General features: G+C 45.1%; 1 protein-coding gene across 1 annotated transcript in view; it reads right to left on the minus strand.

The window, feature by feature from the left end:
- Window positions 1-27,808, minus strand: part of SNCA (synuclein alpha) — a 267,045-nt gene that overhangs the window by 183,976 nt on the left and 55,261 nt on the right. Inside the window, exon 3 of the mRNA XM_030190690.1 lies at window positions 26,038-26,079. Within this exon, the coding sequence (XP_030046550.1) occupies window positions 26,038-26,079 (42 nt within the window). The remainder of the gene's footprint in view (window positions 1-26,037; window positions 26,080-27,808) is intronic.

Raw genomic sequence — 27,808 nt, forward strand, 5'->3', positions numbered from 1 at the left:
AATATTGATTTGATTTTACTGAAAATGTGCCCAGATTTTAAAGGTGGCTCATTTTTCAGGAATCAAAGGGTATATGGTATATGACCTTTGAGCCAGTCAATGTTTAGCAGAAACCAAACCAAACCACCATGCATGGCTTCACAGAGTAGGCATAACTTGTTCTTGCTTGTGTGCGAAGTTGTAATTCAAGTAGCAACATCAGAAATCACAAGTGTAAACATAGGGGCCCTTTTATTAAAGGGCGTTTCATTTATCATTTATTAAAATTTACTATACCACTTTCATTGTGTACAAATTAAGGTGATTTACAAATAAAATAATAATAAAAACAAGAAGTCAGAAACGAACGCCATTTTAACAATAGGAAAGACCTAGTTGCATAAGACATTCACACAAAGTACAATCATACAATTTAAGAAGGTCACAAAAGAAGCAACCTTACATAGTCCTCACAGAAATGAATCCCGCATAGTCCCTTCTAACGTGTGGTTAGCGCATGCTATCAGGCTACTGCAGAAACACGTTAAAGCATTTTGTGGTATTTTGCCTGTTTGCTCACCCTAACCCATGTGTTACCAAATTTTTAGAAATATTTTTTGGCAGGGAGCATGTCATGGGTGGAGAGAGTGGAAGATGCAGGAGCAGGTATGGCGAAAGATGAATGACAACCTTTATTGTAAAATGCAGATAAAACAGGTGTCCGAAACAGCTGTGTTTCACCCTCCTGGGCTGCTTCAGGGGTGATACAATACCTCGGGAAGTAATCCTGTCACTTTCCTCAAAGAGGAAAACCTTTGGAAGGGTACTACCAACACCCAGGAAAACTGGGTGTTCAGTACAGTGAATGAGCAGAGATCCTCTCTGTACTGAGGCATTGGGCCAGATTCTATATATGGAGCCTAAAAAATCCGCACGGAACTCAGTTTTGCCTAAGCGTATTCCATAAGATTTATGCGCAGTATTTAGAATACGCTTAGTCGATATCATTGCACCTAAATCTTCGTGCGTCCATTTACACCAATGAAAACCTGGTGTAAATCCCGGCACGTAGATTTAGGTGGACTGCGCTGTATTCTATAACTACGTGCATAAATTTTGGAACACCCATAAACACGCCCCTTTTGAACTGCACATATTTATTTTGAACAGCGCGCTTCACCGTTTAGGCGCAATTCATTATAAAATGCACTTACCGAGTTGTGCACATAACTTGCAATTATTGTCAGTTAGTGCTCTTTATTGCTCGTTAAGTGCTGTTGGAAATGCTGATTGGCTTGTTGAGCCAATTAAATTGCGTGCATAGTTTTAGAATGCACCTGGATTTCGGTGCGCAAATCTAGATGCCATATGTAGAATCTGGCCCATAGCAGCTAACTGGTTATTTTACATGATATAACTGGCTACCCGTGAATATTCAGCATATTGCTGGCTAAGAGCCCCTTTTACAAGCTGCAGCAAAAGGGGGCGGCACTGGCGTGGGGACGTGCTTAACATGTGCGCAAAGACCCCCTTTGTACAGCAGCTGGTAAAAGGAAAGGTTTAACTTTCCTGCAGGAAATGGCTAGGCGGCAAGTAAAGCACTTGATGCATGGCCATTTCGTGTGTGTGTGTGGGGGGGGGGGGAGCCCTTACCGCCACCCACTGAGGTGGCGGTAAGGGCTCCTGCGTTAACCTGGTGGTAACCAGGCAGTGTGCGGCACTGCCTGATTACCGCAGGGTACAGTCCAGCGCTACAAAAACTAAATACATTTTTGTAGTGCCGGAAATGACTGTGCGGTAGGGATGGGAAGTACCGCCAGGCTGCTGCGGTAGCCTGGTGGTACTTCCATTATAGCGAGCGGTAATCCCGTATTGGACTTACCGCCACTTAGTAAAAGGAGCCCTAAGTTTGGCGGCCAAATTGGGCAGCTCAAATAGCAAGCCTATTTTTGGCAGCAATACACTTAACCAGCCAGTGCTAAATATCGACTTGGCCAGTTAAGTTTAAACCAGGGGCGTATCTGCGTGGGGCCTGAGGGGCCTGGGCCCCCGCAGATTTTGCCCTGGACCCCCCTACCGCCATCAACTCTCCCCCGCTGCCGTTCTTACTTTTGCTGGCGGGGGACCCCAACCCCCGCCAGCCGAGGTGTGCTTCCACCTGCCGCTGCCGTAAAAACATCTTCTTCAGCCGGCGGGGGACCCCAAACCCCCGCCAGCCGCCCCGCGGTGTTTGAAATTCATCTTCGGCCTCCGTGGCCGTGCTGCTGTGATAGGCGCTGTTGAAATCCACTTCAGAGTCTGACGTCGTTGTACGTTGTACGTGCTGCGACGTCAGACTCCGAAGTGGATTTCAACAGCACCTATCACAGCAGCACGGCCACGGAGGCCGAAGATGAATTTCAAACACCGCGGGGCGGCTGGCGGGGGTTTGGGGTCCCCGCCGGCTGAAGAAGATGTTTTTACGGCAGCGGCAGGTGGAAGCAGACCTCGGCTGGCGGGGGTTGGGGTCCCCCGCCAGCAAAAGTAAGAACGGCAGCGGGGAGGGTTGGCGGCGGGAGGGGGGTGGAGAGAGTCACATTGGTGGCGGTGGGGGCTCGGCGGTGGGGGGGGCGGCGGCGGGGGGGGGGGGGGGCTAAAATGTGCCCCCTCCCTCTGGCTCTGGCCCCCCCTACCGCCGGAGTCCAGATACGCCCCTGGTTTAAACTGGCCACAGATAAACCAGATATTCAGTGCCCGACTATCCACTGAGTGTAGGAGTTAGCCAGGCTGCCTCCCGTGGTCTGAACATTGGTCCCTTAATGCCTGCAATTAAAAGGGGAAAGGGAATGGGAGTTACGGATCAAGAAAGGGATCTGGGTGTCGTCGTCGATGATACGCTGAAACCTTCTGCTCAGTGTGCTGCTGCGGCTAGGAAAGCGAATAGAATGTTGGGTGTTATTAGGAAGGGTATGGAGTCCAGGTGTGCGGATGTTATAATGCGTTGTATCGCTCCATGGTGCGACCGCACCTGGAGTATTGTGTTCAGTACTGGTCTCCGTATCTCAAAAAAGATATAGTAGAATTGGAAAAGGTACAGCGAAGGGCGACGAAAATGATAGTGGGGATGGGACGACTTTCCTATGAAGAGAGGCTGAGAAGGCTAGGGCTTTTCAGCTTGGAGAAGAGACGACTGAGGGGAGATATGATAGAAGTGTATAAATAATGAGTGGAATGGATCGGGTGGATGTGAAGCGACTGTTCACGCTATCCAAAAATACTAGGACTAGAGGGCATGAGTTGAAGCTACAGTGTGGTAAATTTAAAACGAATCGGAGAAAATTTTTCTTCACCCAACGTGTAATTAGACTCTGGAATTCATTGCCGGAGAACGTGGTACGGGCGGTTAGCTTGACGGAGTTTAAAAAGGGGTTAGATAGATTCTAAAGGACAAGTCCATAGACCGCTATTAATGGACTTGGAAAATTCCGCATTTTTAGGTATAACTTGTCTGGAATGTTTTTACGTTTGGGGAGCGTGCCAGGTGCCCTTGACCTGGATTGGCCACTGTCGGTGACAGGATGCTGGGCTAGATGGACCTTTGGTCTTTCCCAGTATGGCACTACTTATGTACTTATGTACTTATGACTTGATATACTGCCTTTCTGTGGTTTTTGCAACTACATTCAAAGCGGTTTATATAGTATATAACACAAGAAAATGCCCTAAAAAATACTGTGTACAATCTGGGCTTAGCATGCAGGAAAGTCCTACGTTAAGTCCAGATTTTATTTCATTTTAGTAAAACAGCCCCACAGAAATAAGAAAACAGAGGTTCATAATACTGTAATAGCAATAGCTCAGCTATTTATTGTGAAAAAGGCAACAGAATAATGTCAGCTTCATCTTGCACTCAAAGGGGGAAAGGATTTGGATTTAGCTCATGCCATTTTCAGTTGTAGCTTAAAGATATGTCTGTTTCAATATTACTATACATCCTCTGACTAGTATTATTTCAAAAGGTCACACTGCAGATACTAACATGCACTCTATCAGTTCAACCTTTTATTAACAACTCATTACTCTGGCTAGTCTTCAACAGTTCCTCTGAGGAGCATCCCGAGTGCTGCCGTAAACAGAAAAACATCCAAAACAACCTTACATAGGATAAGGTCTGCTTGGGTTTGCTGCCTGAGGTAAGGGATGAGTTGATGTGTGCTCTCACCTCTCCCCCCATCACCACAAGGCACACAATATGAGGGGAGTCTCTTCAGAACTCCAGCCAGGCAGCAGGTGATCCCCTCACTCAGAACACCAGTTAGATGGTTGCCCCAAGAAAAAAAAAGAAAGCATCACCCACCCCACCCCCCAGATTCTATATAGCGTGCCTAGAGATCCGTACTGAAATCGTCATGGATTCTATAACAATGCACATAACTTTATTTTATATGCAAATCTCCTATGTTATTTCCACCCCCCCCCCCACACACACAAATAAATAATTGTAATAATAAACTGTGACATCAAAACGAATGTTGTGTAAACTGTGTAATGTATCAAGTCATTTGTGAGACCTTTGCTTAGGTCTGCTTAGAAATATTCTACAAAACTGCAAAAGAACAGTCTAAATTTGAAATCTAATGACTGAATCTCTTCGGTTTCCTCATATATATCTACTGAAGAGGTCTACTCCCTAACCCTGCTTTTAATTGTTCCTACAGTTGTGATTCAGAAAACAGATCAGGTTTTACACAACAAATCTGAATCATGCAATGCTCTCTGTATAATTTAGCCTTGTTTTAGAAGATATACCCAGTGAAAGGATCCTTCATCTACTGTTTTCCCCACAAAGAATAGACTATCCAGCTTATAATCGAAAAAGAAAAACGCCTATATTTCGACCCAAATCGGGAGATGGGCGTTTGTCTTGCAAAGGCGCCCAAATCGGTATAACGAAAGCCGATTTTGGGTGTTTCCAACTGCACTCCGTCGCGGAAACGAATAAAGTTGACGGGGGCGTGTCGGAGGCGTGGTGGAGGCGGAACTGGGGCGTGGTTATCAGCCAAGGAGAGATGGACGTCTTTAGCTGATAATCGAAAAAAAAAGGCGTTTTTACCGCGATTTTGAGTCACTTTTTTTGGACCCTTTTTTTTTCACGAACAAGTCCCAAAAAAGTGCTCCAACTGCCCAGATGACCACTGGAGGGAATCGGGGATGACCTCCCCGGACTCCCCCAGTGGTCACTAACCCCCTCCCACCAAAAAAAAAAACTCACTTTACAAACTTTTTTCCAGCCTCTATGCCAGCCTCAAATGCCGTACCCACCTCCATGACAGCAGAATGTGTTTGATCCTGTCACGGCCTTTCCCTGGTTCAGATGTGGCTCTCGGGTGCAGTACAGGGTCACATCAGCATTGCATTGTGGTGGGTGTAGGGTATTGGGCTCCGTGATTTCATTAGCTTGTGTTACAGTCTCACGATGTTGGTAGTTGGTAGGCTCTTCTCCCATGGTGCATTTCCCCCTGCCTACTGGGTCAGAGTGTGCCCTGTTGTGTTTCCTGTTGTAGTCCATGCGGTAGTGGCCATTTTGTAAGCCAGTTTTAGTTCCCTTTCCTGTGTTAGCCACACTAGACAACTTAGTTCTTCCCTTGAATGTGGCTGAAAGAGGGCATTGTACAGCATTCTGCCAGCTCTGACCTACTGCTAATCTCAGTACCAGGGAGACTCGTTGCCAGTGGGGCACAACCTCTGATCTGCAGTTAACTGTGAGTAAAGGCGGTTATTCCAATAAAGGACGTTTTCGGAGAGATTAGTCTTCAGGTGTCAACTGGTGTGCCAATGTTATATAACAGCAACCAGTCCTAGAGGCCTGCGTGTATGCAGTTCCCTGGAGCACTTTTAGTGGGTACCGCAGTGCACTGCAGCCAGGTGGCCCCAGGCCCATCCCCCCCCCACCTGTAACACTTGTGCTGGTAAATGAGAGGCCTCCAAAACCCACTGTACCCACATGTGGTGCCCCCTTCACCCCTAAGAGCTATGGTAGTGTTGTACATTTGTGGGTAGTGGGTTTTGGGGGAGGGGGGTTGGGAGCTCAGCACCCGTGGTAAGGGAGCTATGCATGTGGGAGCTTTTTCTGAAGTCCACCGCATTGACCTAGGGTGCCCAGTTGGTGTCCTGGCATATCAGGGGGGGGGGGGCCAGTGTACTACGAATCCTGGCCCCTCCCACGACCAAATGGCTTGGATTAGGACGTTTTTGAGCTGGGCGTTTTTAGTTTCCATTATCGCTAAAAAAAACAAACGCCCAGCTCAAAAACGTCCATTTTTTCGAAAATTCGGTTCAGCCCGCCCCTTCACGGACCCGTTCTCGGAGATAAACGCCCATGGAGATAGGTGTTTCCATTCGATTATGCCCCTCCACAGGTCTATCAATGTGAGCTACCGTTAAGACATGTTATTTTACCACTAACCTATGATTTTTAGCATATGTCCTATTTTTTGTGATGAGACCTAGTTACTAATAACTGGGGTTAACAGCAAAATAACACGTCGTAATTTCCCCTTCAGAGAGCCATCAGGAGCCTAGGATTACACTCTTATTTCTCTTTTGAAACAGTGCCTTCACAGTAACGTATTTAGTCCGAAGTTACATATTTTCTGAAACTTTGCACAATGAAGTTTTTAGGAACAGTCAAGAATTATTCCCCTGTAAAGAATGTTCCTATATTTAATATGCTGATCTTGGGGACTGTATATAATATTCTGACACACGGGGCTAAATTCTATAAACGGAGCTTTAAAAAATCGGTTCAAAAAATGCTTAAGTGGTATTCTATAAACCACGACTAAAGTTTGGAGTGGTTAATAGAATACACACGAGTCATGTATAAATTTAGGCGTGACCATTTGCACCAATGAAAATGTTGTACAAATGCCCACACCTAAATTTTCGTGCAGAGTACCATTATTTTGTAATTATAGGTATAACTTGAAGCCATAACCCCATTGTGCCCCAAAATGCCCATGACCCTCCCATTTTCATGCCCTCTCTTTTTTGGATCATGTGTAAATTTTAGGCATGGATACCATGCCTAACTTTACATGTGTTGGTCCCAATATTTGCTTGTTTAAAAAAACAATTATTGCCACTAATTGTCTTGTTATTCAATCAAAGTGTATGTGAAAATTAGGAACATGACTAAATTTGCATGCACAGTTTTTGGCAACATTTATAGAATCAGGGGGGTGGTGTATATATCAGACAAAATAAATACCCATAGTCCACTTCAACTGGAGTATTGCTATTAAACAGCCACATTCCACAAATCAGTTCAAGAGACTTATTTTTATGAAAAACAATTGCTTGACTGGGTCCAAGCTTTGATGCTCTTCATTTGATTACTGTAACTCTGTTTATATTGGCATTTCATATAGATTACAAAATCAGCTGCTAGGATGATCTTTCAACTGGGGAGATATAACAGAGTTATGCCCCTGTTGGTGTTCTCCATTGGCTTCCAGTTAAAGCAAGAATTATGTTCAAACTGTCTTGTTTTATCCACAAATATTATATGGCTAAGCACCTGAACATTTATGTACCTGTCTACAAAACAAACTTTTCGGGCAAATGATCGTGGTCTTGTAGGAGTTTGCAACATCTACTGGAGTATGATATCAGAAGCAACTGCATTGCTCTTTTCAATATCAGTCTGCTAGTATTTGGAATAATCTTCCTCTTAACATTAAGAAAGAACTTTCTTACACGATTTTTAGGAGAAAGCTGAAGACTTTCCTGTTTAATTAAAAATTGATTAGGTGCTTCTTCTGACTTTAATTTTCTTGGGGTTTTTTTGTATGTGTTCATTATATATTCTGTACACCAGTCAGGGCCATTTTTGGAATGAGCAGTGTATAAAAAAATCAGTATTAGAAGAGATTAGAAAACTTTAAAAGGGAAAGTTACCTCATCCATTGATGATGCTCTCATTTAGCTCAGAATCAGAAAATAGTGCTGTGCACCATATTGTTCACACTTCATAAGGTCAATATTCAGTGGGGTGGTTGCTGAATTTAGATAACTGGAGGACTTGTCGGCTTATTTTATGGGATTTCAGTCACCCTGTTCATTTAAGTCAGACTCACCTCGAGTTACTACTGAAAAAAGGTGTGAGCAAAATCCAAAAAAATGAGGACAGCTATTAATAGGGATGAGCGTGTGAAAATAGTTCAGTTTGTCTTTGGATTAATCATCCATTCTGCTTCTTTTTAGATACAGAATGATTAATTTCATTCATTTCCATTGCATTCAATAAGGCACGCAAGTTTATACTATAACTTTGAAGTTTCCCATCAGTTTTCAAGGAGACTTGCATGTAACAGGAGTGGAGAAGAAGTCTAGTGATTACAGCATCAGACTAAGGGGCCCTTTTACTAAGCCCAGTAGGCAACTACTATGCGCCAACATGCATCAATTCAGAGTTATCGCCTGGCTACCACGTGCTCCGGGCGGTAATTTTGGTTTTTTACGCACATCTGCTATGCGTGCTGGAAAATAATTTTTATTTTCTGGCGCTTGGCGGAAACCGGGCAGTAATCGTCATTCTACGTGTGTAGACGATTACCGCACGTTACCAAGTGAGACCTTACCGCTAAGTCAATAGGTGGCGGTAAGGTCTCAGACCCCAAAATGGATGCGCACCAATTTTTATTTTGCCACGCGTCCATTTTCGTAAAAAAAAGTCTTTTTTACAGGTGCGCTCCGATCCATCTCAGCATCTGGATTTCCACAGTCCATTTTAGACTCTCTTCCCTTTCCCTTTTACCTTTTACCCTGTTCCTTCCACCCTATCTAATGTAATTGTAATTGAATCATTCGTATATTGTAGGCCACTTTGAGTCTGCTTTACATGGAAAAAAGTTGGGTATAAATGTTAATAAATAAATAAATAAAATGCGCGCCTATACTAGCTCAGCCCATTTTTCAGTGCACCTTAATAAAAGGACCCCTAAGAACCAGGAACAGCCAGGCTTCAAATCTCACTCGTGCTCTGTTGTTTCAGATACACAAATAGAATGTAACTGACTTCGAGCTATCAAGCATTTTTTAAAACTTGCTAGCAGGCATCTGCACAGAGGCAACAGCACTACAAGCATCAAGAATGGCATAAAGGACCCCACAATACCAAAAAAGGACAAAAGGACACTCACATGGAAGGAAGACTCTAAGCCCCATGAGAAGGGCACTGTGGCACAACCAATTGAATAAAGACAAACTTAGTCATGCCTAATTAATCTGTACTTGAGTTCTGAGTGATCTTTTTTGCTTTAAGCTTGATAATTTTCACCCCCTTTTCCTCTGGAGCCTACCTGTTCCTATAACAGGCTTCTTTCTCTCTTAAATCTAAGAGATAAATGGCAAGGAAATGGTGCTCATGGCAGATTTATGATATCACATCAGTCAGAGGCTTTGAAAATGAGGCTGGAATAGGTTTGTTTGGCTGCTTGTCACAAAAGTTTCAATAAAACAGGTCAAGGAAATCCTGTATCTGGGTGGGTTTTTCTTTTGTCCCTTTCTGATAAGTCAGTCTTTCCAGGGATTGAACATATGATCCTTAGAGGTAGAGACTTATAAATTACAACACAAGCCACAGGAGCTGCACAGATATGGTAGAAACCAGTAAGGAATAATTTTATACAATAGACTTTAACATTTAGCCACCTATTAGATGCATAAATGATTAAAATAATGGCACATACACATGTATATGTGAACATATGCACTTACATGGTAAAATTCTGCCTAAGTACTATTCTGTTAATATGTGTGTACCATGCATAGCATGTATTTTACAGGCAAGCATACACATAGCTGGCTTCTGGGATAAAAACACGTGGGTAAACGCGGTAAACCCACGGTAACAGTATAAGTTTAACAAGAATTATCATGGATGCAGAAGGGAAAGTGTTTACTACTCTACGGGAATGGTAAAAACCTTGTTCCCACAGTAAAGAAAAGACAGGCATTTTACTGTTGATTTTACCGCGTCCCTCTGGTTCTACTACTACTACTACTATTTAGCATTTCTATAGCGCTACAAGGCGTACGCAGCGCTGCACAAACATAGAAGAAAGACAGTCCCTGCTCAAAGAGCTTACAATCTAATAGACAGAAAATAATAAAGTAAGCAAATCAAATCAATTAATGGAAACGGGAAGGAATGAGAGGAGGTAGGTGGAGGCGAGTGGTTACGTGGTTACGAGTCAAAAGCAATGTTAAAGAGGTGGGCTTTCAGTCTAGATTTAAAGGTGGCAAGGATGGGGCAAGACGTAGGGGCTCAGGAAGTTTATTCCAGGCGTAGGTGCAGCGAGACAGAAGGCGCGAAGTCCTGGAGTTGGCAGTAGTGGAGAAGGGAACAGATAAGAAGGATTTATCCAGGGAGCGGAGTGCACGGGAGGGGGTGTAGGGAATGGACGAGGTGGAGGATACTGGGGAGCAGCGGAGTTGAGTACATTTATGGTTAGTAGAAGAAGTTTGAACAGGATGCGAAAACAGATAGGGAGCCAGTGAAGGGTCCTTGAGGAGAGGGGTAGTATGAGTAAAGTGACCCTGGCGGAAGATGAGATGGGCAGCAGAGTTTTGAACCGACTGGAGAGGGGAGAGGTGCTAAGTGGGAGGCCAGCAAGAAGCAGATTGCAGTAGATCTAAACGAGAGGTGACAAGGGTGTGATGAGGGTTTTGGTAGAGTGCTCAGAAAGAAAGGGGTGGATTTTACGGATGTTGTAAAGAAAGAAACGACAGGTCTTGGCAATCTGCTGGATATGAGTAGAGCAGGAGAGAGAAGAGTCAAAGATGACCCCAAGGTTTCGAGCTGAGGAGACAGGGAGAATGAGAGAGCCATCAACAGAAATTAGAAAACGGGGGAGCGGGGAGGTGGGTTTGGGGGGGGGGGGGAAATGAGAAGCTCGGTTTTGGTCATATTTAATTTCAGGGTGGGGTTGAGACATCCAGACACCAATGTCAGACAAGCACGCGGAAACTTTGGTTTGGATGCAAGGTGAGATATCAGGGTAGAAAGATAGTTTGGGAGTCATCAGCATAGAGATGGTAGGAAAAGCCATGGGATGAGATTAATGAACCAAGGGAAGAAGTGTAGATAGAAAAGAGGAGGGGGACCAAGAAACAGAACCCAGAGGTACGCCGACAGGCAGAGGGATAGAAGTAGAAGAGGATCCACCAGAGAGAACACTAAAGGTGCGAAGGGAGAGGTGGAAGAGAACCAGGAAAGGACAGAGCCCTGGAATCCACGTGAGGACAGGGTATCGAGAAGTATGCTGTGACGACAGTGTCAAAAGCAGCGGAAAGATCAAGAAGAATGAGGATGGAATATTGACCTCTGGATTTAGCCAGTAATAGGTTCATTGGAGACTTTAGTAAGCACAGTTTCGGTTGAGTGGATGAGGGTTACGCAGCGCTGTACAAATTAATAACTAAGGAGGGTCCCTGCTCAGAAGAGCTTACAATCTAAAGGACGAAATGTCAAGTTGGGGTAGTCTAGATTTCCTGAATAGAGGTGTTGTGATTAGGTGCCGAAAGCGACATTGAAGAGGTGGGCTTTGAGCAATGATTTGAAGATGGGTAGGGAGGGGGCCTGGCGTATGGGCTCAGGGAGTTTGTTCCAAGCATGGGGTGAGGCGAGGCAGGAAAGGGCGGAGCCTAGAGTTGGCGGTGGTGGAGAAGGGTACTGAAAGGAGGGATTTGTCTTGAGAGCGGAGGTTATGGGGTAGGGACGTAAGGGGAGATGAGGGTAGAGAGGTAAGGAGGGGCTCTGCAGATCGAGTGCATTTGTAGGTTCTGCTGCATGTTTTCAGTTTCATCTCCTCCCGATGCCAACTCTGTGGACTGCCTCCCTTCGTGACCCTGGCCTATGCCTTCCTTCATGGTCGCAGGGCTGCTGGCTGCTCCCCAACCTCCCAGCAGGATGTTACTTCTGAAAGTACTGCCACCACACAGCTAAATAGAGGAGGTAAAGGTGCCCCATGTTGTGGGTTTATGGCAACAGTGGCGAAACGAGTAGTGCGTGCACTGAATGGTTGAGTCAGTGGTGAATTGTGATAGTGTCCTTTACAGTGACTGAGCAAAAGCACCTTGACAGACAAAGTGGAGCTGAAAAGAACATAGAAAGTGAGACCCGTCCTGGCAGACAACGAGTAATTGTATTTTTTTTTATGTTACTTGAATCCTAATGCTTAGAGAACAGCACACAAACAAACCCTGCTCTTACCGCTGGAAAACCTACTGCCAGCTCAGAGCTGCATTGGGGGTTTGAAGAATGGATTTCTTTTGATTTTCAGTTTAAAATCTAACAGTTTTGATTCTTGGGAAGCATAAGAAAGTCCTTGCAAGCCTGTAAGCGCCAGTACTGAGAGAAAGAAATGTGCGTAAGGCCAAGCAACCCAAAAATGAAAGCACATATTGGCACCTGTTTTCTGTACTTAAATATATCTCCAAGTAAAAAAAAAAATTTGAAAAACTTATATTTAAAAGTGTAGAAGACTGGCACTGATATGTGCTTCATTTTCAGGTTTGCATGGTGCATGCGCAAAGGAGCTGCGCTACTGTGAAACTCTTCTGTGCATGCACCACGCACATTCCCTCCTGCTTTTGCTTTTATATGCACATATCATTTGAATACTGTTTCCTTTGAGCACTGGTGAGCTTGTTTCTTTGCTGTTCCAGTGGCACAGAGTGTGCGTATTTGGCTTTAGTGTGGGAATTTTGCGCATCGGCCCAATCTGTGAGGTGTAGCATCCGTATAAGTGGATTAGTAGAACATACAATGCAAACCTTTTATTGGTCTAGCAAACTATTTGTATGTTCCACTAATCCATATGCACTGAAAAGTAGCTAAGAACCAGCAGGCCCAAGAAATAAGCAGCTTAACACTAGCCTTTGAAGTCTTGGAAGCAAGTCTATAATGAAAAAAATATCAGAACAAGGTTACGTAACAAGGAGATAAAATGAAATGATCCTGACACGGTACAAATCTTTGGGGGGCAATACTGGAGAAAAAGGGAGGGGAAGATGGGATTCTTGGGAACATAGGGGATTAATGCTGGAAAAGAGCAGAGATGGGGAGTTGGGGACAGAGGAGGCAATGCTGGAAAAGGGGGACGATGGGTACACAAACAACAAAGGTAGAAAAAGGAAAAAGGAAACACTCTACTCACTCCAATACCCAAAGACGCAAAGAAGAGTGCCAGCGAACTAACCAACTACAGACCAGTAGCATCCATACCCTTAATAACCAAACAAATGGAAGAGATGGTAACCAAACAACTCACAAACTACTTAAACAAATTCTCAATACTACACGACTTCCAGTCAGGATTTTGGTCTAACCACAGCATGGAAACAGTACTAGTTACTCTCATGAATAAATTTAAACAAACGATTGCAACTGGCAAGAATATACTATTGCTACAATTTGACATGTCTAGCGCCTTCGATATGGTTGATCATGGAATACTACTACATATCCTTGAATATTTCGGAATTGGAGGAAATGTTCTCAACTGGTTCAAAGGATTCCTAACCACACGATCATACCAAGTGACATCTAATTCGACTACATCAGCTACATGGATACCTGAATGCGGAGTTCCACAGGGATCCCCCCTCTCACCGACTCTATTCAACCTAATGATGATACCCTTGGCGAAACTACTATCAAACCAGAACCTTAACCATACATATATGCAGATGATGTAACGATCTACATTCCATTTAAACAAGATCTAAAGGAAATTTCCAATGACATCAATCAAAGCCTACATTTCATGCACACATGGGCGGACGCATTGAAGCTTAATGCAGAAAAAACCCAATGCCTGGTACTCACCTCACAACACAATATGAACAAATTCACCACTATTGACACACCAAAACTGAATCTTCCAATTTCAGACACCCTAAAAATTCTTGGAGTTACCATCGATAGAACACCTAACACTTGAGAGTCACGCGAAAAACACAACCAAGAAGATGCTCCATTCATGTGGAAATTAAAAGAGTAAGACCTTTCTTCCCAAGAACCGTCTTCTGCAACCTGGTACAATCGATGGTACTCAGCCACCTAGATTACTGCATGCACTCTACGCTGGCTGCAAAGAGCAAATAATCAAGAAACTTCAGACAGCTCAGAACACTGCAGCTAGGCTCATATTCGGTAAAACAAAATATGAAAGCGCTAAACCCCTACGAAAAAAGATGCACTGGCTCCCATTCAAAGAACGTATTACGTTCAAAATATGCACCCTAGTTCATAAAATTATTCACTGAGATGCACCAGCCTACATGTCAGACCTGATAGACCTACCACCCAGGAATGCTAAAACATCATCCCGCACATTCCTTAATCTTCACTTCCCAAACTGTAAAGGTCTCAAATACAAACTAACGCAGGCGTCAACCTTTTCCTACCTGAGCACACAATTCTGGAATGTGCTGCAGCGAAATTTAAAAACGATCTATGAACTAGCTAACTTCCGAATTCTGCTGAAGACTCATCTCTACAACAATGATCAACAAATATGAACTCCTGTACACAAATCCAGAACTACCTCCACTATATCTACCTGCCAAAATATTAACATGTTTTCTCATCATCACGCTACCCAAGATCCTCTTGCTATTACTAAATATATATTTTCTTATATAATTCTTATATATTTCTTATATTTCTCTTACTATGTTTGCTGAAAAATACTATCATGTTCTATCATTATCATGTTACCCAAAATCCTTCTGTTATTACTAAATGTATACTTTCTCATGCATTGTCACTACTCATGACGTATTGTAAGCCACATTGAGCCTGCAAAGAGGTGGGATAATGTGAGATACAAATGCAATAAATAAATAAATATTTTATTTTGAATTTCATATTTATTTATTAGGATTTACTTACTGCCTTTTTGAAGGAATTCACTCAAGGCAGTGTACAGTAAGAATAGATCAAAAACATTAGCAATAGGCAATTACAGCATGTGCTTATCAGTTGGTGTGTGGCAATGTAGCTGCGCTAACCAATTAGCGCTGGGCACCAGTGGCATAGCAAGGGGGGGCGGGAGGGGCGGTCCGCCCCGGGTGTCAGCTCAGAGGGGGGGGGGGTGCTCCCTGCCAGCTCCCCCCCCCCTCGGCACATCGACAACCCCCGACCAGCTCCCGTACCCTACCTTTAAAAAGAATATCAAGAATCCGAGGCAAGGCACAGCCCCTCACGGCCTGTCCTGCACTTAAAAGAAATGTGGACCATCAGGCCTTCCCTCGCTCTATCTGTCCCGCCTCCGCTGACGCAACTTCCTATTTCCGCAAGGGCGGGACAGACAGAGCGAGGGAAGGCCCGACGGTCCACATTCTTTTACGTTGCAGGGCAGGCGTGAAGGGCTGCGCCTCGCCTCGGATTCTGACATTCTTTTTAAAGATAGGGTGTGGGAGCTGGTCGGGCGGAAGGGGGTGTCGATGCGCCGGGGGGGGGGGGGTGTCATCGTGCTGCACCCGGGGGGGGGGGGTGCAATGGCGAACCGCCCCCATCCTGGGTGGCAGCCCCCCCCTGCTACGCCACTGCTGGGCATGCCTACTCTCTGCCCCCAAACACGCTCCAACGCACATGGGAAGCTACACAGATGCCAAAACTACCATAGTATACCTGAGTGCGCCCCATGGTAATGAATTTTCCCGTACAGTAAGCATGTGTTAGTGCTTACCGATGCTTAAAGGACCCCTGAGTTTGTTAATAGCAGACAGGGTTTTGAACATATTGCAGGATCTGATGTGTTTTGAGATGATTGTTGTATAGCAGACTTTTGCCTCATCAGGTTTAAATTAAAAGGCACTCTCTCTCTCGAGGGGTCTATACATACAGTTGAATTGATTCCATAAATGCGTATGTGGTTTAGTGTTCGTAAGTGCTTTAAATAATTGAGTTTTAAATATGTAACTTGATGCCATGATATAGAAATACACTTTTAGGTTGATGTGAAGGCATTACTTGTCAATAAATGTAGCCATCAGCTATTCCTCAGGACTCTGTCTGTTCACCTGTCCAGTGTGCCATATTTATATCTCAAATGCACCAGGACATAAACCTCACTCATTGGCTCACTCATTGGCCTTCAATCTCACTTTGGTATGTGCCACATGTGGTACCTCTGCACTCTGGCCCAACAGCTTCCCTCCCTTCCCTTCTCCTGCTCCATAGCTTGTCCTACAATGTCTAAGTGGACCAGCTCCCCACGATGCAGGGAGCTTGTGTGACTTTTGATCGGCTCGTCCCTGGTGTTCCTTTGACCCAGCTCTCCTCCAGCCTTTCCATCGGCCTGCTGGCATCTCAGCTTGGCCTTCTGGCCGCGATTGTCTTCTGCGCTGCTTGCTGCCAGCTCCTGGGCATCGAGGCCTGCTTCCCGTTGGGGAGACTTTCTGGGAATGGCTGCACCTTGCGTGGGTCTTGCTTCCTTTTGAGCTGCCGGATGGTGTGGGGGTCTGCTGCTTTTGATTCCTGCTGGCTGTGGTCCCTGTTCCTGTGCGGTGTTGTTGCCGGGCCCAGTGTCATCTCGGGCCCCGCCGGCATTATCGGCCTCCTGCTGTTCCACTCTCCAGGCTGCATACTGCTGCTGCTTCTGCACTTTGTCTGCGCCTACTGGGTCTTACGGCTGTTCCCAATTTTGGTTTGCCTTACCGTGAGCTGTTCGTCCACTTGGTCCATCTCAGCATCTGGATTTGCACAGTCCATTTAGACTCTCTCATCCTTTCCCTTTTTTCTTCCTACCCTGTTCCTTTTACCTTATCTAATGTAATTGTAATTGATTCCTGTACATGTAAGCCACTTTGAGTCTGCTTAATGTGGAAAAAAAGTGGGGTATAAATGTTCATAAATAAATAAGTGGTCACCTCACCATCTTTACACAGGGAGCCAAACTCTGCAAAGGTTTCTCCTCTTTCTTCAGACTTGACTCAAGTATCTACAGTAGGTACTCTAATTTGGCAAAGGTGAGTAATTACATTTAAAATCCAAATCCAAAGTTGACCTACAGTGTTGATGTATTTTATTTTTTGTGTGTGTGTGTGGTCAATAATTGCACTGTGTTTGTTTGTTTTTTTTCCCCCTAGGTTATCTCTAGTCAAGGATAAAACAACAATCCAAAATCTCAATCTTAGAAAAAGCCAGTGACTGTCTTTTATCAAAGATGATGGAGCTAGTGTGGCATGGAAGTCATTGGTTGTCATCCACATGGATGGTCAAAGCAGCAGTTTCGTACTAAACCGGATCGCCATATGCGGGACTCAGACCATATAAGATGCGCATACAGATTTTTAAGACTGCCAATTATCACTAATTGGTTGTTAGCACCCACATATTGATATTTCCAAACTCATTAGCCAATTTATTTGCGTGCACAAAGTTGGGTGTGGAAATTCGGGAGTGACATAGAGAATCCGGAGGAATGTGTGTTTTACCACCTGTCCCAGGCAGGCATACCTGGAAGAGTCAGAGAACTTCATAAGATGTGGTCTGGAGAAATAAGAAGCATCCTCAGTGTTGCTTTTTAGCTGGCAGGGACCACCATAATGGCAAACATCTTTGCACCATGTCAGGGCCTGACCACCCACATCAGTATCACATGCAGAGCAGAGTGGTTCCAGTGGAAGAGAGATTTGTTTCTAAATTTTCTGTGCCAGTGTGCAATGTGCTGTGTTCTAAATCTTTATCTAGGTCTATTTATGTCACTTTCACTGAAGTGTGGTAAGTTTTAGATTTACCACACGTTTATTGAAAAAATTAGCATGCAGTAACTGCAAAGCCTTTGCAGTAAATGCAGGCAGCACATGACACTTTGTTACATGGAGTTGCAGATTACGTGGGAGCACTGCCAGTAAGATGATGCAGGGCCAACCTTAAATAAAATAAATGAAAAAAAGGTCTACATAAGAATAGCCATACTGGGTCAGACCAATGGTCCATCTAGCTTAGTCAGGGCCGCCGAGAGACTGAGCTGGGCCCCGGGGCAAGGCCGTGGCCCCTCCAGGATTGCTGCAGCCCCCCCCCCCAGGATCGCTGCTGCCCCCCACCCCTCAATCACTACTTTTGTCGCCTCCCTCTCCTGCTCCCAGGCAACCGGCGCTGCAGTTTCCCAGTCTCCACCTACCTACCCTCTGCTCCTTTCTGCCTGCCATCCGAACCCCTTCATTTAAATCTCTAAAGCAGCAGGCACAGTGCCTTCTGTGTGAAAGCAGCAGATCGCCTCGGGCGGGCCTTCCCTCACTGTGTCCCGCCCTCACGGAAATAGGAAGTTACATCAGAGGAGGGCGGGACACAGTGAGGGAAGGCCTGGCCGAGGCGATCTGTCGCTTTCGCAGAGAAGACGCTGCGCTGCTGCTTTAGAGATTTTTTTTAATGCAGGGGGTAGGACGACAGACAGAAGGGAGCTGAGGGTAGGCAGGTGGAGACGGGACTGCGGTGCCAGCAGTCTGGGAGCAGGAGAGGGTGATAGACTCTGGCGCCGGGCCCTCCTTGGTGGCCCGGACCCCGGAAACTTTGCCCCCCCCCCGCCCCCTCTCTCTCTGCGGCCCTGAGCCCAGTTTCCTGTTTCCAATAGTGGCCAATCCAGGTTAGAAGTACCTGACAGAAACCCAATTAGTAGCAACATTCCATGCTACCAATCCCAGGGCAAGAAGTGGCTTCCCCATGTCTGTCTCAATAGCAGACTATTGAGTTTTTCTCCATGAACTTGTCCAGACATCTTTTAAAACCAGATACATTAACTACTGTTATCACATCCTCTGGCAACAAGTTCCAGAACTTAACTATTCGTTGAGTGAAAAACATTTCCTCCTATATTTGTTTTAAAAGTATTTCCATATAACTTCATTGAGAGTGTCCCCAAGTCTTTGTATGTTTTGAAAGAGTAAAAAAATGGATTCACTTCTGCTTGGAAAGTTGGACAGCTGGCATGTGGTATCGACCTGTGCAATAGCAGTCACTGTTGGCAACACCTCCGCCTGCCCATGTCACACTCAGATCCCACCCACTCCCCCATTAGGAAGCTAATGTGGGATTTTACTACACTGGCCACCTTTTTAGCTCAGGAGACAATAGTGTGGGCTTGCACTACTGTTTACTGTGCAGGAAACCCTGAGGTGCCCTTTTACTAAGCTGCGATAAAAGGGCCCTGCACTAGCGGCGGGGGCCCATTTTTGCTGCGCACTGAGGCCCTTTTTACTGCACCGAGTATAAAGGCAGAAAAAGGACATGACCATACGGTAATATTGCTTTTACCGTGTAGCCATGCGGAGGGAGGGGGGGAGCACTTACCACCACATTATTTATTAGGATTTATTTACTGCCTTTTGAAGGAATTCACTCAAGGCGGTGTACAGTAAGAATAGATCAAACTTGAGCAGTAGGCAATTAGAGCAGTAAAAGTATTCGAACAACAATACAAAGTATGGCATGGTATACTACTTGCAATGACAACACAATATGTACTAGAACATTATAATTGCTAGTGAAGGGTAAAGCAAAGTTGTAACATATACAGTGGGGGAAATAAGTATTTGATCCCTTGCTGATTTTGTAAGTTTGCCCACTGACAAAGACATGAGCAGCCCATAATTGAAGGGTAGGTTATTGGTAACAGTGAGAGATAGCACATCACAAATTAAATCCGGAAAATCACATTGTGGAAAGTATATGAATTTATTTGCATTCTGCAGAGGGAAATAAGTATTTGATCCCTCTGGCAAACAAGACCTAATACTTGGTGGCAAAACCCTTGTTGGCAAGCACAGCGGTCAGACGTCTTCTGTAGTTGATGATGAGGTTTGCACACATGTCAGGAGGAACTTTGGTCCACTCCTCTTTGCAGATCATCTCTAAATCATTAAGAGTTCTGGGCTGTCGCTTGGCAACTCGCAGCTTCAGCTCCCTCCATAAGTTTTCAATGGGATTAAGGTCTGGTGACTGGCTAGGCCACTCCATGACCCTAATGTGCTTCTTCCTGAGCCACTCCTTTGTTGCCTTGGCTGTATGTTTTGGGTCATTGTCGTGCTGGAAGACCCAGCCACGACCCATTTTTAAGGCCCTGGCGGAGGGAAGGAGGTTGTCACTCAGAATTGTACGGTACATGGCCCCATCCATTCTCCCATTGATGCGGTGAAGTAGTCCGGTGCCCTTAGCAGAGAAACACCCCCAAAACATAACATTTCCACCTCCATGCTTGACAGTGGGGACGGTGTTCTTTGGGTCATAGGCAGCATTTCTCTTCCTCCAAACACGGCGAGTTGAGTTCATGCCAAAGAGCTCAATTTTTGTCTCATCTGACCACAGCACCTTCTCCCAATCACTCTCGGCATCATCCAGGTGTTCACTGGCAAACTTCAGACGGGCCGTCACATGTGCCTTCCGGAGCAGGGGGACCTTGCGGGCACTGCAGGATTGCAATCCGTTATGTCGTAATGTGTTACCAATGGTTTTCGTGGTGACAGTGGTCCCAGCTGCCTTGAGATCATTGACAAGTTCCCCCCTTGTAGTTGTAGGCTGATTTCTAACCTTCCTCATGATCAAGGATACCCCACGAGGTGAGATTTGCGTGGAGCCCCAGATCTTTGTCGATTGACAGTCATTTTGTACTTCTTCCATTTTCTTACTATGGCACCAACAGTTGTCTCCTTCTCGCCCAGCGTCTTACTGATGGTTTTGTAGCCCATTCCAGCCTTGTGCAGGTGTATGATCTTGTCCCTGACATCCTTAGACAGCTCCTTGCTCTTGGCCATTTTGTAGAGGTTAGAGTCTGACTGATTCACTGAGTCTGTGGACAGGTGTCTTTCATACAGGTGACCATTGCCGACAGCTGTCTGTCATGCAGGTAACGAGTTGATTTGGAGCATCTACCTGGTCTGTAGGGGCCAGATCTCTTACTGGTTGGTGGGGGATCAAATACTTATTTCCCTCTGCAGAATGCAAATAATTCATATACTTTCCACAATGTGATTTTCCGGATTTAATTTGTGATGTGCTATCTCTCACTGTTACCAATAACCTACCCTTCAATTATGGGCTGCTCATGTCTTTGTCAGTGGGCAAACTTACAAAATCAGCAAGGGATCAAATACTTATTTCCCCCACTGTAGATGAGTAAGAGAGTAGGAAGAATTAGAAAGTAAGGTGATTGATTTGAAGAAAGTTGCACGTGAGGTCAGAGAGATGGTTAAATATTATCTCAGCTAGGCTAGGAGTGGATAAACATGTCCTGCTGCAGTATGTTTAGCCTGAGTCAATCCTTGTGTGTGTGAGTGAGACTAACAAGTTAGTTACTTCTTCCGTTAAAGGCTTGGTTGAAGAGCCAAGCTTTCACCTGCTTCCTGAAGGAGAGATAGTCTTGTGTTAAGCGCAGCCTTTCAGGCAGTGCATTCCAGAGTGCGGGGGCTACTCCGGAGAAGGCTCGCTTGCGGGTATCACATCGTGTAATGTCTTTTGGAGAGGGTGTAGTTAGTGAGGTGGCAGTAAGAGCTCCCACACTAACTCAGCAGTAACCAGGTAGCATGTAGTGCTGCCCGATTTGTGCCGGGTATCCCCTTGTGAAAATATATTTTGAATATTTCTGCTAGCACCAGAAATACTGCGTGCTGGGGTAGAACTACCGCTGGCACCCACGTTGGGCTGGTGGTAGCTCCAGATTGGCGTAAGCCCGTGGTGGGCTTACTGTTGCTTAGTAAAACGGCTCCCAAGTTAGCTTAATAAAGGCCTCTTTGTCTCATAAAATCTGTCTATTCGGAAAGTCGGTAATATTTTAAAGCAAACACAGGAGAGGAGAAAGATAATGCAGACAAATGACGTATCAGGTTAAGTATTATCATTAACATTGTCTGCCATGTTTCCTCCATTAATAAAGCCTGTTTAGTCCTTGTTTACAATTTCCTTAATTAGAGTCTCAAGTCTCTTCCATATTGGCTTCTGTATTAATCAGTGTTTTCCTTTTGTCTTGCTTCATTAATTATTAGTAGCAGTGAATGTTTTAGCTGCATGCCACTTAATTCAGGTGTATTGAATAAGTGGATTTTAATTTTTTTCTAATTAAATAAAGATAGGGATAAAACATCAATCATTGCTGTAGTTTTGGTAATAATGCGTATTGTATTTTACTCACTGCAATATTTATATATTATTGACTTTAGGTAAAGGGACTTTTGGGCATATTTTGAGCATGATTGGCCTCCATATGACATCTATAACATACAGTAGAGAAGCTGTGATTGATTTTGATGATCTACTCCTTGTGACCACCTGATCATGACAAAGTTAATTATGGGGGATAGTTATTATGGTGGTAAAATTTGCTGTTTTACTGTACCTTAATTAATCATGAAGTATCACATTTGCAGTATCTCATTACCACTGGTTAGTGACTCCTGTGGTACATGCTCTCCAGGGATTGGGCCATGAATATGTGGTCTGATGATCGAGCATTCTTAAAGGGACCAGTGGTAAGTAATTGCACTTCTACCTACTGAATGCAAAAGCAACTCCTACCAATCGACCTTCACCCCCCCCCCACTCCCGAAGGCAAAATCCCTCCCTACATTGAACCACTTTACCACCCTTAAGGCAAAAGCTCCCCTTGCCATTAGTCCCCTATCATTATAAGCCTGAACCCTAGCAGTAGTACTGCAAGACTACAACTAGGGGTTTAGTATCATTTTGAACTCAGCGGTGCTGCCCTCTTACTCCAGGAGAAACCCCAGGGGGGTAAGTAATGCTTTGGGAAGGGGGGGGGGGGTTCTTGCCTTTAGGGGGTGGGAGTGTGATATTGCTGGATCCTTCAAGAATGCTCTGAAGAGAAAAAAAATAATTTCCCAAGAATAACACAACTTTTAGCTGTGTTATTTGATTTACATAATAATGAGGTGTTTTGTATGCGTTTTTATGCATTGCATTTCATTATTATGTACCCAAAGTAACTTAAAAAATCAGTGTCAAAAACTGCACGATTCTATAAGCCACACTTAAAGTTAGGTGTTCTTTATAGAATAGCACTTATGCCCGGGAATCACGCCTAACTTTAGGCGCGGCCATGTGCACCAACTGAAATGTGGTGCAAATGTATGCAGCTACATTAGGCATATATCCACGTTACTCTATAAAAACCCGTGTAAATTTTAGGAACGCCCCCATTCTGCCCATTACCAGCCCATTTCTGTGCCTCGTTTTCAAATTGCGCGTAAATTTTAGGTGCGAATCCACCTTCTAAACTTATGCATAAGTTCAATTAGCTTTAATTAGTGCCAGTAGTCAATCATTAGCACTAATTGGCTTGTTATTAAATTAAATTCCACATGCAAACTGGGCACATGCCCAAATTTGTATGCACAATTTTTGGTGACTTTTACAGAATTAGAGGGTTAGTGTGCATTAAGGGACAAATACCATACATTATTTCTGTAATGCACCTTAGTAACTGCCCCCAACCCCCCCCCCCTAATTCTATAAACCTGCATGCACAATCTTATGCAAATTGCACATGCAAAATCCATACAATTGCAGGGGGTTTGAACTTGAAAAAGGCATTGGCGGTTCATGGGCATGCTTAGTTAGCATTTACATGCACGGTTTATAGAGTACTATCAGTTACTTGCCTAACTGGCAGCAGTTAATTGTGAAGGACAACGATAGGGAAACCAAAGTGCAAAATAGAAACTAAGAAACACAAAAACACTAGGGGCCTCTGGAGCTGGGATAGCAAGAAGTTCATTATTGTGAAACCCGACACGGGCCATGTTTCGGCATCTATGCCTGTGTCAGAGGTCTGATAAATATAGCTATCCAAACCAAAAGCCATGCTTAGAAATAACTGTTTAATCCCAGCTGCGCCAGAGAAGCTGTCAGGCCTCTCAAGGGGAAACAGGATTTGTGAGCCCTTGGGCCACTGCCGTAGAGCGACAGTGGCAGGCAAAACCCCCAACCAGTACTGGGCAACACACCAACACGGCAGGGAACTGCAGACGTAGATAAGCAGGCAGGGATACAGGACTGGAACAGACTTCACCTACACTTGACCACCATTCCCCAGGGGTTGAGCCCCCAGGTGCAGGTGGCCGGCAGGAATGACAGGATCCAGGAACACACACAGGGGAAAGGACTCAAGAGCAAACTTGACTAACAGAGCCAGGAATCAGTGCACAGAACTGGGGAACCTCCCCAGGTAACAGGATTCAGCAATAAGCTTGCACAAACAAGGACTGGCGGGAAAGGCAGAGGGAAACAAGAACACAAAATAGACGGACAAGGCTAAACCCCACGCTGGGCTACAACTACCACCTAATACCTGAACACAACAGAAGGCTGAACACCAGGCAGCCACCAACACACAGGGAAATAAAACAGAAAGCCCACAAACAGACAGAACACTGAGGCAGAGAGCAGAAGCCCACAAACCAACACACTAAGGCAGTAGGCAAAAGCCCATAGACACACTAAAGTAGGAGGCAAAAACCCACAGACAGAACACAGAAGCAGAAGGCAAAATCCCACAGACAGATCACAGAAGCAGAAGGCAAAAGCCCACAGACAGAACACAGAAGCAGAAGGCAAAAGCCCACAGACAGAACACTAAAACAGAAGGCAAAAGCCCACAAACAGACACGCTAAAGCAGAAGGCAAAAGCCCACAAACAGAACACAGAAGCATAAGGCAAAAGCCCACAGACAGAACACAGAAGCAAAAGGTAAAAGCCCACAGACAGAACACAGAAGCAGAAGGCAAAAGCCCACAGACAGAACACTAAAGCAGAAGTGCAGAAGCACACCAACTGACCTATAGCAATGCAAAGGCCAAGCCTGAAAGTTCCCAGGTGCTAATAAAGGCACTACAGGTGAGGTCACCAGCAGGGTGGGGCTCAGCAACACAAGAGCAGAGCACAGCCTGGCTGGAACAGGATCCCGGAATAGACTAGCCTGGACTGGAACGGGTTTCAGGATTTCCACCCAGGCTTCAGGATTTACACGCTGACTTAGCTTGGCTGGAGGAACCCCAAAGCAAGTCCGACAGGAAATATAGTCACAATCGTGACAGTAGCTTTCCCCACTGGCGTCGCTACAAAGATTCTGGCACTTTTTTGTTGGTAATGTGTTGTAGCGACGTCGGAGGGAAAAACTTCTGTAGCGCAGCTGGGATTAAGTGGTTATTTCTAAGCATGGCTTTTGGTTTGGATAGCTATATTTGTCAGACCTCTGATGCAGGCATAGATGCCGAGACATGACCTCTGTCGGGTCTCACAATAATGAACTTCTTGTTATCCCAGCTCTGGAGGCCCCTAGTGCTTTTTGTGTTTCTTAACAGTTAATTGTGAATATTTACACTAACATACGTGCTCAGGCCTAAGTCAGCACATAACTGCAGGGCTGTGGAGGGGGGGGGGGGCAGGGGGGACAAAATTCCCCGGGCCCGGCACCACAGTCCCCGGTCTCACCCGCCAACCCTCGGCTCCATCGACAGCCCCCCTCCGTCTGCCACCGGGCCCCCTGCATTCAAATCACAGCGCCTCACCTCCGTGTGAAAGCGCACCGTGTGAAAGCGCAGCGGTAGATAGCCTCCCTTCGGGCCTTCTCTCCCTGTGTCCCGCCCTCGTCTGATGTAACTTCCTGTTTCTGCGAGGGTGGGACACAGGGAGGGAAGAAGGCACGATGGGAGGCGATCTGCCGCTGCGCTTTCACACAGAGGTGAGGCGCTGTGATTTGAATGCAGGGGACCCGGTGGCGGATGGAGGGGGGCTGTCGATGGGGCTGGGGTGGGCGGTTGGAGACTGCGGCGGTGACAACGACCTCAGGGGGGGCGGCAGCCTTGCCCCGGGCCCGGCACAGTCTCTCGGTGGCCCTGCATAATTGTGGACTTAAGCTATATTTTTTAATGGCAATTACACATCATCCCGGTGCCTAACTTCAGGCAGTTTATAGAGAATTATCCCCTACATGCATATTTCTGAGTACAGATCACAAGGATTTTTAAAATTAAAGCAATTTTACTAGGCCTACCTGTCGTCACTCCATGAACAACTCCCTCCTTGGTTTTTGATCCTACAAGAAAGCAAAACAAGACTTTTCAGTGCAAAAAGTCCAAAAGAAACAGTTGTTTCCTAAGTATTTAGACCCAGAGATACTAACTGGTTTTGCCCATTGTGAGGGCTACAAAGCAGCCAAACACATGCATTTTGTGGTTTGCAAATTGCTCTACACTTATTGACCAAAGTTTGCACTCTCTGAAGTGGCATGCATGCTTCCACCTTGGGGAAATGAGGTTGTGGCTACAGTGTGGAAAGCAAACTACTTAGGGAGATATCATTTGAAATTGTTACTCTTTCTTTACCATGAATAATTTGCACCTGCACCTGCTATGAAACATTTATACCTAAACCCCTTCTGGCCCCAAATTTGAAAAGAAATTGTCATTGGAAATTTCCCTTTGAAAATTAGCTTGCAGGTCCATCGATTCCTGCAAACTCACTGGGTAATTTCCAAAGTGCTCTCCCTGAGTTTGCGGAGAAAACATATGGCCTTTCATGCCCATTTGCAGGAGAGGAAGAGTAGCCTAATGGCTACAGCAGCAGGCTGAGGGGAGACTGGTTCAAATCCCATTGCAGCTCCCCGTGATCTTGGCCAAGTAACTTCAACTTCCACTGCTTCAGGTACAAACTCAGACCATAAGCCTTCCAGAGAGAAAAACACCCACTGTACCCGAATGTACACTGCTCTGATAAAATTTGGGCTTGCAGGCAGTACATTAAAAAAAATAATAATAATAATATAAAATCCAGAGAATCAATGTCTGTAATGCAAAATAACCTGTGACATACTAGTCAATCCACATGTGTAAGGTGCCCTAGTTTCCCCAGTAGGTAGCATATGGAATGATGGAGCACCATTGCTTCCTCACTAACCAGCATATGGGTCATAGAAGTTAGCAGGATAGAGAGGCTCAGCATTGAACCATTTAGCTGGATGCTGCTCTCCAGGACTGTTCCTAGTGGTTAGATCTCAGGGTTTGATATAGACAGCCCTCATGAGGTTTCAGTGAGATAAAGTTTAGAGACAGACAAAGGGAACAAAGAGAGCTTCTGTCACTCTAGGGCAGGGGTGGGTCCTCGAGGGCCACAAGCCAGTTGTGTTTTCAGGATTTATTCAACGCATGAGATCTACTCGCATACATCTCATGCATATTCATTGCAGAAATCCTGAAAACTCAACTGGGATGCAACCCTCGAGGACCAAGGTTACCCAACCCTATTCTAGGGTGTATGTTGGAGAAATCCCAGAAGGCTGTCTCTCCGGTTTCTAGGAGTTGATGGCCATGCAGCAATATACCATGTCCCGTCTGCTTTTTCCTTAAGTAGTCCACAGACTAAGTAGTTAGTTAGGAGACAGGAAGGAAGGCATGTTGAACCCCTCCCCCACCCCCACATCAAAGAACGAGTGTTTGATTCTCCTTATCAGTTCAGAAAAGCAGGAACTTGGAACCCTGTTAACCCTTCTATATACAGGGAATGGACAAAAGAGGGGTTACATACAAATACACTAATTTTACATTATGATGAACTGCTGGATTGTTCATATTCATTATCACAACAGAAATATTGACGTTAATAGAAATACCCCAATTTTGCAATGTGATGAACTGCTGAATTGAACAAATCCATTATTACAACTAAAATATTGATGTTAAATCGGGCCATTTCTTCATCAGGCAAATGATTTAACTTTCTTTAGCTCTAACTGGTAGAAATTCTTGCTTTGAGAACCAAAAATGCCC

The sequence above is a fragment of the Microcaecilia unicolor genome, chromosome 2, assembly GCF_901765095.1.
Source record: "Microcaecilia unicolor chromosome 2, aMicUni1.1, whole genome shotgun sequence".
NCBI classification, from domain to species: domain Eukaryota; kingdom Metazoa; phylum Chordata; class Amphibia; order Gymnophiona; family Siphonopidae; genus Microcaecilia; species Microcaecilia unicolor.